Source organism: Myxine glutinosa, chromosome 2 (assembly GCF_964187855.1).
Source record: "Myxine glutinosa chromosome 2, kmMyxGlut1.1, whole genome shotgun sequence".
Taxonomy (NCBI): Eukaryota; Metazoa; Chordata; class Myxini; order Myxiniformes; family Myxinidae; genus Myxine; species Myxine glutinosa.
In genome coordinates, this window is record NC_136262.1 from 65,121,767 (window position 1) to 65,135,573 (window position 13,807).

Sequence of the window (13,807 nt, forward strand, 5' to 3'; positions counted from 1 at the left end):
TTCGTCTGAATCCATTCATAACGTTTTGAGATACCATGCTAAATATCATTTTTGGCCCGATCACCCAATGGTGAAGAATCACTTAGAAAAATTCTAAGCACTTCATCCTTGTTAGTCCATGATGTCCACCAAATTAAGTTAGTCCATGATTGTCCATGATGTCCAAACATGTCCACCAGATTTCGTCCGAATCCGTTCATATTTTTTTTTTTGACATATCCTGCTCAAAACAGACAAACAGGCCAACAAACAGAAGAAAAATCACTCATAGAGCGACACTTGGCAAAAGAGAACAAAGTAGAATGGCACTCAGTAGAGCATCCTTTTGACCTCAAAAATAAATAACTGGTGGTTGAATTCAGTGACTTGATATGGAAATCGTCTTCAAATTTTAAGTTAATCCAATTAACATTGACAATTTTAGAAATTTGGCCTATGTTGACCTTTTGGCTTATTTTGACCTCAAATATAATTGGTGGTTGAATTCAGTAACATGATATGAAAATCCTCTTCAAATTTCCAGTAAATCAAATAAAAATTGAGGATTTTAGAAATGTGAAGAAGTGGTTAACCCTTGGCCTATGTTTACCTTTTGGCCTATGTTGACCTCAAAAATAGATGGTGGTTAAATTCAGTTAGCTGATATGAAAATCCTATTCAAATTTCAAGTCCATCAAATGAAAATTGAGTATTTTTGAGATTTGAAATGGTTGTTGAGCTTTGGCCTATGTTGACCTTTTGGCCGATGCTGATCTCAAAAATAGTTGGTGGTTGAATTCAGTTCGCTGATATGAAAATCTTATTCAAATTTCAAGTTAATCGGATGAAAATTGAGGAATTTAGAAATTTGAAAAGGTTGTTGACCTTTTGATCTATGTTGACCTTTTGATCTATGTTGAGCTTTTGGCCAAAGTTGATCTCAAAAATAGTTGGTAGCTGAATTCGGTTGGCTGATATTTATTTTCCTATTCAAATTTCATGTTAATCGGATGAAAATTGAGGATTTTATAAATTTGAAAAAAAGTGGTTGACCTTTGGCCTATGTTTTTTTTTATTGTTTTTTTTTATGTATACAACATCGAGGCTCGTGAAAGAGCTAACATTAATCACACAGAAAGACAAACCAACACATAAAACATATAACATGGGGAGCGGTAGACAAGATGGGGAGAGAGGGGAAAGGACACAAACACAACATCTGAGAGCAGGGACATCGAGAGATCTGTGGGAGGGAGAGGGCTTTGGGAGGGGGGGGGAGGCATGGGAAGGTGGGGGGGGGGGGCGGGGGAGAGGTATAAAACATATGGACACACCAAGGACTTCCAGGAGAGAAGTTGGAATTTCAAACAAAGTGGATCTGGGGTGAATTAGCGGGGGTAGAAAAGATCAAGGTTTTGGATGGGGGAGGATAAGAGATGGTGGTGAACAGCTGTTTTAAAGACCTGGAGGGAGGAGTGGGATTGAAGAGCGTGAGGGAGTTTGTTCCAGAGGCGGGAGAAAAGAGGAATGAAAGAGTGAAGGTGAGCAGAGAGCCTAGATGTTGACATTTTGACCTAAAAAAAAAAAAAAGGATTTTGTTGGACCACTAACTCTTCGGTTTAAAATTGTGACCTGTAGGCAAGTGTAAGTGAGCGGACAGACAAACAAACACACAAACACACAAACCGGAGTGATCAACACACTTGTCCAAATTTATTTTTTTTGCTAAGTAAAAGCAGGCAGTGGTAAAAACATATCCTCCGTCCACATTAGGTGGCAGAGGTAATTAGGAATGTATGTGTGGTTCATAAAAGCACATCAATATCCGGACCCGTCAGTGCTGCTGAAGCACAGCAATGAATACACTGGAGCACACCAACGCTTCCATGAATTCCTTGTGTAATGTTTAGAGTGGCCGCTTTGAGTCTGGGAAGTAGACGGTTTAAACTCAGGTCGAGGCATGCCAAATACCTTAAAAATGCTACGTGCTGTTTCCTTGCAGCATTTGAAAAGGATGGAGCACGGACAAACTTTAACCTTTAACCATTGCACTGGTGTGATAGGTCTTCCTTGGAAGGGAACTCATATTGAGGAAGAAGATTGCTCGGTGTGAGAACCTGATGACATCAGTCAATTGTTCCATATTGCTTCGAGCTTGCTTCTGACGTTGGACTATACCGCAATGCGGGAAATCAGGGACACCCAGAGGAAAACAGTCGTGGGTCGGTCACAAATGGAGCCGCTGCGTTGTAGGCGTTGTGCTTCCTCGACCGGGCGAATGAAACAAACAAACGTTTTTGTACACGGCACGAAAGCGCTATTAGGAAAGAGGGCTGAGGTCACGTGCACTGTCCTGGAAACCTTTCAACACATTCTCCGCAAGTGGACTTGTCCGTTCAGGCTTATTTGATGCCGATGCCGCCACACGCCTCTGAAATGTGAACTACTTTATCACAATTGCAACTCCAAGATTAGAAACCGGATGATTTGGGACTCCGGTTACACGTTGTGAATTTTCTGACCTGCAGCAAATTGTTCGAGGAAACATGATGCAGAGAAATCTGGACATCAAATTTTCTCAACCGAATGTTGAGAGAGGTATGCCAAGCGTTGTTGGAAAGAAGGTGAGACGACGTTTCGGGCACGAGGCCCTCTTCAAAGCGAGGGAGAGGAGAGCTCCAAAAATGGTTTAGCACAAGTATCTCAACATTTGTTTGAGAACTTTTTTGTTCCTCATCCAATGAAACATCATTTGAGAAAACCTCATGTTTTGAGCATTTTTAAAGCAAAAGTTTTGTGTGGCACATTTTATCAGCACACCTTGTTTCAAGGATTGAAATCTGCAGAGGAGGTTTGGGTTTTTTTTTGGTAATCCGGTTCAGAACAATTTACATTGTCCATCCGAAGTTGCCTTGAAGGCGTTTAACATACACCAAGGAAGTGTGCACTGGCCAGGTGGAGCAAGCAGGCTTTCATGCTTTTCTCTGGAGATCGTTAATAAGCCAGCTGGTCTTTTTTCAACCAACAATCTGATTATGATGTGGTGATTCTCCTGAGACTATCTGTGTTTTCAAAAGCTGAGAATCTAAATTCTTGATGCTGCCACCTTTTATGGTGCCAATGCACACACTGTTGTCCCTTCGGAGAGATGTCAATCGTGAAATGTCCTCATCTGCTTGTTTTCCTTGTTAAAGATCTCTTGATGCCCTTTGAAAGGTAGGTGTGTGTTGGTACCTCAACCACATTTGGAAAATGCATGTGTTTTTGTGTGTGTAGATGGGTCAAGGGGATGCAAAGGGTGGTAGGCGGTAGGTGGTAGCAAAGTGCCCAATTTTTATTTTTTTTACCATGATCTAACACTCATTGTGGAGCTGCAACACACATGGAGATGCAGACGAACATACGTGACACAACATAACACTTTTAGATGAGACAAACACAGCCACCGAGCATGAGGGGAGTACCGTCACTTCCCCGGATACTCTGGGTACAAGTTACGTCGCAACAATGGCACCGCTTTTGTCACCACGCTCAGCGTGGCATTTCCCAAGCAGGAATTTCCTCCTCCCCATGGATTTCAACCTATGGGAGTTGTCTGTGCTCTTACCCTTTTGAATGCTGAACACCAAGCAGGAAGCAGCATGTACCATTTTCCAAAGTCTTTAGGATGACTTAGGTAGGGTTTGAACCATCCCAGACTTGGAGGGAAAGCCCTAACCATTACACTACTACGTGTGGTGACAAAGGAAGTGAGGTGGTGCTTCCTAGCATTATGTTTGACTGTATGCTTTTGTTATATTGTTATTGTCCATCAAAGAAATAACACGCATCGTCCGACAGGATGGCACAGAGGTAGTGAACTTACATTTGAGCCGTCTCGGCTGGGTCGGATCCCCGGCCCAACTAGAACTTGTGGGATTTTTGGGGCTTCATAGGCAGGGAGAGTGTTGCATCGCAAAGTGTGCCGTCCCTTGGATGGATGTTAAGCTAGGGGTCCCATCTGCTCGGCTTAGTTGGTGTATGGTATTAAAAGATCTCACTGTATCTTTCATGAAGAATTTGGGAGTAATAACCGGAACCCTGCGCAAATCACCATTCAACATCAGGCCTGACTTGCTGTTTTGGGAAAGACTTGGACAGAACACTTTTCCCCTCGGCCAACTCCAAAACGAAGGTGTAATTCATTGGGGTCATTGCAGTCATGGCAGAGAAAGTAGAAATGAAACACGATTTTTTTTTTTTTTACGAAGAGTACTACGGTTCATGTAAATTCGGGATGATTCGGCCATAAACACAGAAAATCCTTTGCTTTGAAACAGAGAAATGTTTGTCCACTAAAGTCAGCCCAGCGGGGGGATTGGTGGTTCGTAGGAACTTTCAAACCCCATCTGCATCCATCCCTGAGTTGGGAGGGTTGCATCATAAGCTGAAGATGAGCACAAGCCTTCTGCAGGGTTCTTTCTCACTTATCAAATAATGTAAACTCATGTCTATGAGGTACTTCCGCCATGATAATGACATTGTTTCTTTCTTGTTTTAATTTTATTAAGATTGAATTCTTCGTATTATAGCAGGTTCCAAACATCCTTGATCATCCACTCAAAAAACTCATGGTGGAAACTACAGTGGATCCCACCATTTGCTTCATGAAGTCATGTGGTGCCCCTTACCTCATCCCCTCCCATCCCCCACGGTAGAATACTTAACATAAGAACACGATGCTTGCACAGTTCCGAATCAAGACCACTCGGTGGTTGAGATGTTAGACCTGGGCCTTGCCTGCTGCGCTAACTGTTCTACATAGTGGTGCCTTCAGTTTTCGTCGCCATTATCAAATTATTGAGCATCGCTTCTGCTGTAGTAGTTTCCATGGGTGAGAAGTAACCCTGGGCTGGTCGCCATCCCTGTCGTCAGATAGGAATTTCGAATTTGGCCAGGGCACTGTTACCAAAAGGCCTAGTCTTCAGGATCGATTTAAAAAATGAAGTGAAAACATCTTGGAAGCTGAAGAGCACCGGAAATGTGCCAGTGATAATTGGCACAATGGGAATGATGAAGAGGAACCTCACGGAGGTCTTAAAAATGATCCTTGGGAGCATGAATACAAACGAACTGTAGTTGCAAGCTGTCTGGGGCTCAGTGACGACCCTGAAAAAAGCCCTCGGAACAAACTTTGAGAACAACTGAACTTCACAGCTTGGTCCATGTATCGTGACCCCCCTTCCTGAAATGGAGGTGATTACTTTGAGCCCCTGGGAGGAATCAGTTCGACCTTCTTAAACCCGCACATGGACATAACAAACAACAACACGCACACACAATTTGTCGATTTTGCTTCGTAATATATCCAATCAAAATGCACCGTACACCCAAATTTCTCACTATGATTGTCACATAGATTTTTTTTGGCATGTCTGCAAGCAATTGGTCATTCATTGGAAATGACAGAAGCCTGCTTTTGTTTAGGGTTCGCCTTTATCCCGAACCAACGAAACCTCTCTCCAGTCCCCTGTGATCACTGCCAACTTGCTCGTGCAGCAGTTTTAGCGAGGGATGATGCTTGGCCTCAAACATGACTTAAGAAAAAATATAAACCGCAGAGAAAGCTCAACCCTCGGCGTCGGCATGGAGGCTCAATGCCAAGACGCGTGCGGCAGAGTGTGGACATATGCATGGGGTTAATATGTCATGACGTGGTATTTCTGTCTATTTGTTTGCTAAGGTTGGCTGTCTGCAAAACCCATCTGCCAACTCAACGGAGAGGTCGCTGCTGAAGCCTCCCACTGTGACCAGAACTCGAGACCCCAAAGCAAGAGGCAGCCTTGCAACAAGCAGCCATGCCCACCAAAGTAAGCCAGCACCATATACTTTCGGTTTACTCATCCAGTACTAGATGGGGTGCCCGGCGTTGCCTGGTGCTGTTCTAATCCTGTTAGCATTTAAAAAAAAAATTAAATTTGGATTTTTTTGTGGGGGCCTTAAACACAACCGGCACTAACTGTTAAGCCTCTGAAAGTTTGACAGATCCGTTTGGCAATCTCTGAGAAAAGATGGCGACACACAGACAGACAAACATCTCTCTTATGGTATAGATTCAATACATTAACGATGTACAACAAGGCTTTGTTTGTGGCATATACATTGACTTGTGTTTCTCACATGTTCCGCGTAATTCATGTCCAATGTCCGAAAATAATTATCTGCACTGAGAAATTGAGAAAAAACGAAACGCTTGCAGATCTTTTCGACTAAAAGCATTTTTTCTTGTGATGGGAGATGAATGATAACTATTAAGTGGAGTTTTGCCAGACCTGCCATGTTTGGTAGACCGGTGGTCTACCGGCCAAGCTTTGGGGTGCAACATGCTCCGTGTTGTACCCCATAGCCATGTTTGGTAGACCGGTGGCACAAGAAACATTTGTTTGGCTGTTTGTGCAGTCACATGGATTTCATAAAGTAAATGTTATTGCTGGAACTGTTACAGTGATTTTTGTAACTGATTGAAGGCTTTTGGAGGTGCTTCTATATAAATCACATGTAGAACAAAGATGCTAGTAAACATCAGTGTACTTTACCAAGAGTAGACAGGACATTGGTAGAAAATGGATAAATGAATACAGTATATGTGATTTGAACCTGGAACTCCAGCCTCGTAGTCCACGTGATCATATACTAATGCGAAGCAGATCGACCATGCCAATCGAAATGCCATCAAAGAGGCATTGTCAAAAACACCAAGCAGTTGAGCGAGGTTGTTTGTTTATATGTGTGTGTGTGTGTGTTTGTGTGAAGTATGAAAACGGTTTACATTACAATGATGAAATTATTGAGGAAGGTTATGCGAGGCCATAACACCCAGGTGTATTCCAGTGCTGACAAAAAACCCACCCGTTCCCCATCATAATTTCACCCTGAAACTACTTTACTTTCAACATTCATCTCCTCTCATTCCTTCACCACCCTCCCTCTTTGCTTTGTCCAGCTCAGCAGGAAAAGACCGAAAGAGAGACTTAGGCTTACCTCCTCGCTGTCTAGCCAAAGCCCAGAGGCACTTCTCTGGCAGCCTGTGCAATCTGACACCATGGTAGTTTTAGTGCACATTGCGGAAGAGATGGAAGCATCTTCCACGCACATCATCATCCTGAACCCGCCTTGCTTCTGTCCTGTGTTGCAATTTCCATCACATACACTTATCATGCCACGATATGGCTTCATTGCACTGATATGGCACAATGGGGATAAACAGTGACCATGTGCCGTAGCTAACTGCGTTTTTTGGCTCCGTGAACTACTGCGACTTGGATAAACAAACCATTTGGCTCAGACCTTGGAAAGTGTCCGCTGGTTTTGCATTTCGAGCATTTATATATATATATATATATATATATATATATTTTTTTTTTTTCCCCCACTAATATCACTGTGTTGGCGTATGTACAGTATATATATATATATACACATATGCATATACACGTCTGTTTCTGTATCTTCTCACTAACGTTTTACCTCTACAGGTCCATTAATTTTTTTATCAGATACCTCCAGCCTATACCTTCACATGCATGTTGATGAAGACACATGTCCAAAATTGCCAAAGAGTTGTACAGCTACCACAGCCCACTATTTTTTGCCTGGGTCCATTCAATAAGTGAGAGAGTAAATTTTGCGCACGCCAAAGTCACTTTCCAACTCGAAGATGCACCAGGCTCACCTCTCACGATATGCAAAAAAAAAAAAATTAATTCACCAGTCATTGCAATCTGCTAAAGCTATCACTCTTTTCTATCGTTGGAGGCCACAGATTAATCATCGGACAAAACTACAATGGCAGCGCTAGCTGAGAAAACGTGACACCGGAGCGTACAAGGAAAAGCGCAGAATAAAGACATTCCCTTGGAGTCAAAAAGTCACTCCAGAAGTTTTCTCCCTGCAAGTTTATTGTGTGTAAGATGAGGAAACCGTTTTGCTTGTCTCCTCCAATGATGGCTTTGATATATGGCTCTGCTTGAACTCCAACCACCTCCACCCCTCCACTCCCAAACTCCTCCTATTGAGTGCTATAATATATCATCTTACCATGTAAACCAATGTGAAGAAGATATTCTCAAGGTTGTAAAGCAACTTTTGTATTTCAGTTTTGAACCTCACAAACTCTAAACAGGTCGATTGTAATGTTTCAACGTGGTGATCGGATCGTCGAAGTAAAGGTATTCCAGGTTGAAACTACCTTTTTATTCTCGAGTGTAGTCCGCACTCAAGCATAATGAGAACCCCTCTACCTTTTGAGGATTTTCCTTCAGAAAAAAAAAGTTTGAAAATAGCGAGCAGTGAAAAGAAAGATCACATTCTCGTTTCACATGTCGTTCTGAGCCTGAGGGATTGGTCAAGTAAATACTCGATTCTACCAACCCGTTTGTAAATTACAACTTCATTGTGTAATTTACAAATTCATCACCATCTTCTGGTTCAGCATCACCATTTGGTTTGGGGTTTTCTGCACGTGTAGATTCCATCAGCAGTTGCTCCATCAAAGCTAAGTTTTCCGGACCCAATCCATCGTGCTTTCTGTTGTGTTTTCATCATTTTGTTGCTGTTTGTGTTTTCATCCAATTTTTCGTGTTAAACTGTACTGTGTTGTGATGTGTTGTCGAAATTGTGTTCGAGTTGCTTCTTGGGCCTACTCCTCGGATAGTACATGCAAACCCTGTCTCTGCTTTGATGCCACATTCCTCATTCCACTTCTTTTATCCCAAGTATTGGCCTTTCAGCCTCCACAACTTCATCCTATTCCCCAATATCGCATCAAAAATATAAACAAACAAAAAAACATTATTTTTCACTCCAAAGCATGAACTGGACTTGCCTGAAATTCCTACGGCCTGTATTTCTTTATCTCTTCCTTTTCTCAATATCTCCAAAAAGTGTTTTCTCAACATCTTCTTCCTTTGAAAGCTTTAAAAGGATTTTAAAATGTTTCACTTTCCTTATTTCTCCTTGATGAGCAATCCATGTGTTCTTTCTGGTGGTGCCAATCCCTTCCATGTTAGTACCTTTCCCCACTTCTCCTATAAGTCTGCATCCTTCCAACATCACCCCCTCTATGTGATACCTCTTCAGCATCCCTCCACTTCAAGTCCCCTCTTTCTGCATCCCCCATCCCCAACCCCCTCAATGCTTCATCTTCTCTCTCTTTTTGCATCGCACCTCACCCTACCCTCCATCAAAGCTTCCCACTAGTCCCACCCCTCAAAGCTTCGATCTCATGCTGCCTTCGTCAGCTTCTCCTTCCTCGTCCCATCCTCATACACCCTTGCCCCTAAACCCGCACCCTCCCAGCCACTTCCCTGTCCCGCACCTCACAACCCCGCCCCCACCCCCCATCCTGACCCCTGATCATCCTCCCCCGTCCCGCTCCATCCCGATGCCCCCTATCCTGTCCCTTGCTGTTTGGACCTCAAACATCCGAGGCCTTTGCTTCGACCTGACAGATATCTCAATGCAGGCTACTGCTGATAAACTGGTCTGTTGAACAGAATCCTTCCTCCCACAGGATGTCCCTGACTTCTTAGTGTTACTCCATGGCTATTATCTCTTCCAGTTCAATAGGCCGGAATCCCATCCTGTCTGTGGAGTTGGACTTTACATCAATAACTCAAATTATCACTGTCCGTGTACTGATATGACACCTTCCAGCCCCCAGGAGTACATTGGCTGCGACTTCTCCTCTGCTCCCACCTCATATTTGTCTTTGTGTTGTACCGTCCTCCAAACCCTCACTTCCCTCACTCCCTCACTTCAAATTGCACCACAGTCTTCTCTGGTTGTGAGAAGGCCAAATGCCTGAATTATATGTTTGCTTCCAAATATTGTGTCCCCAACCCCTCACTTTTTATTCCCACCCAACCCACTCTCTTTTTACATAGAACATGCTGATCATCTGATCACCGAGACATCTGATCTTAGTCGTTGCTAATTGGGGTTACAAACCACTTGTGCGAACATTCATTATGATTTAATAAATTAACCTCTGAGTCATTTTATGACACTGCCCCATCCTTACTCTCAGACTCGTCTTGAGTCTCACCTGAAGCTGGGCTGGGGCAGGACAGAACATTTCCACCTACTCTAACACGCAAAACATTTCAAGTGTAGTGGATGTGGTCGTGTACCTATTCTGCCAGCCAGGATCACATACTTATCAATTTTACACCAAATTAAAAACACACAATATAAATTTTAAAATGGCTCTGGGGATGAGCATTTGTCTCTAAAAGTTGCACAGCAACCAATAATGTTCAGAGTTCATGGAGGAGGGAGCAATAAGTTAATGGGCAGCAGAGTGTTCATTGGCCATGCAGCAAACAAACAAAAGTCAGAAACTAGGGCAAAAGTTTATTGCAATAATGGCAGCAGACTGGTCTTGGCAGGCTGGCAGCAGTGATGTCTGGCAGCAGGCTTGCAGCTTGATGTTGTTGGCTGGCTGCAGATGTCGGCGGGTGGTTTGGCAACAGGGTGTTGTAGTGGGGGAGGATGGCCAGCTATAATCTGATATTTCTTTCCTTTGGGGAGGAATTGTGGTGCGGCTGGGAAACTCACAGGCTGATGCAGTGGGGCCCAACTTGATTTGCTGGTGGAGAGAGTGGCTGAGTGGCTCCTACCCTGATCTAACAATTTGGGACTTATTGGGTCCTCTCACATGCCAATTATCCTAATCACCCCCCCCCCCCCCCCCACCAGCAGCAGGTACTCATTGTATGCTACTCACAACAGCACCAGTGCATTATGAACTTTTTTTTCAATTAATTTTAATCTCAGTACGATGGTCCTAATGACCAGTTTACCCAGTGCCTGCTATTCTCATCTTACTATAATTCACCAAATGTCCGTCCGTCTGTCTGTCCGTCCGTCTGTCTGTCCGTCCGTCCGAAGGTACCGCAAAAACGGCTGAACTGATTGCAACGATATTTTGGGTGGGTAATCCTGGGATCTCCTGGAGTAAAATAGGCTGTATTGTTTTTCCAATTTCAGCTTTGGCCTCCAGCATTTTCAGGTTTGGACTCCTGCATAACGTTATTTTCCCGGGTGCCACACAAACTGCTGCACCGATCTCTGCACGGCTGCACCGATCGGCTGCACCGACTGCACCGACTCGGTGACCTCGGACAAAGACCTTTTATAAGGACATGGGTTGAATCCCTGCTTGAGAGAATGCCATCTCCCTCCCCGCCATCACTGTCGTCTCTCCAACTCACAATCCCACGAGATATGCGGAAAGGATGACCCAAAACCAATTATCCTCTTTTTGATTCGTATATAAACATCATTAAAAGAAAATAATGACCTCGGCCAAAGTTCAAACGACGTGAGTTTAATCTCTACATGAGAGAATTCCACATAGCTATTTGGGCGGTGTATAAGCTAACAGATCGTTGTCTCCATCGATCTTGCCAAGGCCGTAACACCTATCGGCTCAAAATCCTTTTAACTGTTGACTTGGTAGTTTTTACAATGAAGGAAACACGTATCGGGAGTACATACGACATAGCGATTGTGAATGTGACAGCTCTGAGGCGTCTTTCGCTTCGCGTCAAATTATTCATTACATTCATTACATTCATTTAATGATCATTATGCTCATTCTTATGCCCATAGTACAGCGGATAAGCTCTCATATTTTAACAAATTGTGCATTTTTTGAGAAAAGCATGAAATTTCTAGCATAGTTAGTATATACCATAAGGTTTATTTTCAGATGTGGTGGGAAGTCAGATTTGACCTTTGAGGACCGTGAGAGGTCAAATCCAAAATAGCCGCCAGTCCACCAGGTCTAATGTTCTAACGCGCTTAATTTTGGAACCAAACAGTGTAGAAAAACATTATAGGTGTCATTCCCAACTAAATTGGGGATGCCCATTCATTTGGTGATACTTTTGAGATCGCCAGAACTCAAGAACATGCATTTAGGTCAAGGTCAAATTACGTTAAATATCTATTTTTATGATACTGCAGTTGGAACTGCTATTGGAAAAAGTTCATTTGAACTTTTAAAACTTTATTTTTTTCAGGTACAGGGAGGGATAGGTACAGAACACCCAAAGACCAGAAATGATGAAAAAAAGTGTTTACATTGCAAGGAATGATGCAATAACCTCTGAAAAAATAACTGTAGTTAACCAAGTATGTCCACAAAAGCTTACATTAAATCAAGTGCAATGATGAAAATTGGTAATCTAAATCTAACTGTCTCCAGAACAGAAGCACAGTGCAGTGCACTTGAGTGTAGCTTTGGCACTTGCAGCGTCCAGTGCACCCTTTCTTGCAGCCACAGTGGATCGATTTTGGCACGATTTTGATGCTTCAGGGAGAGTGCTCCAAAGAGGCTGCCACCCAGTTGTCTCCTTTGTCCAGCCCCAGTCAGATGGGTCTGGCATCTCTGGATCCATGACCAATGCCTGGTTCCAACAGTTGGCCTGGTAGCAACTGTGCTTGATGTGCTGCTTGAGTGCTGCCTGGGTTGGAGGAATGTTCTCTAGAGTTCTACACTTCTGTGTGAAGAGCTGCTTCCTGGCATCATTCACTTCCGTGCTGGTTCGGTTCACTGGTTCGGTCGTACATCAGCACCACAAATCGCTCCAGCAGTAACATTGAGCCTTCACTAACCTCACTTGGCATGCCTAGGAGTTCATTGAAAGCATCATTCACCTCTAAGAAAGACTTCCAAGTTTCCCAGGCAGTCTTCTTTCCTCTGCCAGCGAATGCAGATACAGTATCACACCCGGTGAAAGCGTGAAAGATTGGGAGAGTCAGACACTGTGTTGGATTCAATGTGGCAACCATTTCGTGAACAGCTATGTACCGAAAGCTTGACCCGACACCAAAGGCAACCCACAGCTCATCAGCGGCATTCCCAATTTAGTTGGAAATGACACCGATAATGTTTTTCTACACTATTTGGTTCCAAAATTAAGCGCGTTTGAACATTAGACTCGGTGGACTGGTGGCCATTTTGGATTTGACCTCCTACGGTCCTCAGAGGTCAAATCTGAGTCTCTGACTTCCCTCCACATCCGAAAATAAACCTTATGGTATGCACTAACTATGTTAGAAATTTCATGCTTTTCTCATAAAATGCACAATTTATTGTTGTTGTTATCCGCTGTACTATCATTAAACGTTCATTAAACATTAAACGCTCATGAAACGATTACGAGAATAAAAACGAAAAACTGTGAAATTACGTTCACACCGTCACGTCAAACACTACCGTGAACACAAACATCATCACAACATCGTCACAATGAAAACATCGTCACAAACGTTACGTTACGTAATTCAAACCGTGAACACATCGAATATTGGAGAGCCCATTGCCCAAATTTGAAACACGATGGAATAATATTTAACGATATGAACAGTGATGTGGCTTTCATTGAAATTCTACAAATACTGTTTAGATTTTGATGATTTGCGTGTGATATGATTTAACGGATGTTTATATGAATCGTTTAAAATAAAAAAGCCTTCAATTTCTGACATTTTGCCTTTTCATTTGGGCCTCTCAATTGAAGCCCCGCCCGTAGGGAGGGTACCGTTGCTAGTCCTACTAATTAGTGTATGGCCCTCATGATTCTCCATACTCTGTATTCTGGCACAATTACTGTCCGGCTAGTGTGGTCCCGAATCAGGCTTCCTCGCCTGGCTCTATCTTACTATGGCACCCAATACTTTGGGGCTAACCTGGAGCTCTCCATAACTATTATGGGGCCTTTCTTGGCTCACACTATGGGGCTCCTCCTGTCACTCACCATGCTGTCATGGCACTTACACG

The 13,807-nt window shown here is 43.3% G+C and overlaps 1 protein-coding gene across 1 annotated transcript in view; it reads left to right on the forward strand.

The window, feature by feature from the left end:
• The window catches only part of LOC137421723 (A disintegrin and metalloproteinase with thrombospondin motifs 18), a 165,391-nt gene that overhangs the window by 105,130 nt on the left and 46,454 nt on the right, over positions 1-13,807 (forward strand). The window contains exon 18 of the mRNA XM_068108046.2: positions 5,702-5,828. Coding sequence (XP_067964147.2) covers positions 5,702-5,828 — 127 coding nt within the window. The remainder of the gene's footprint in view (positions 1-5,701; positions 5,829-13,807) is intronic.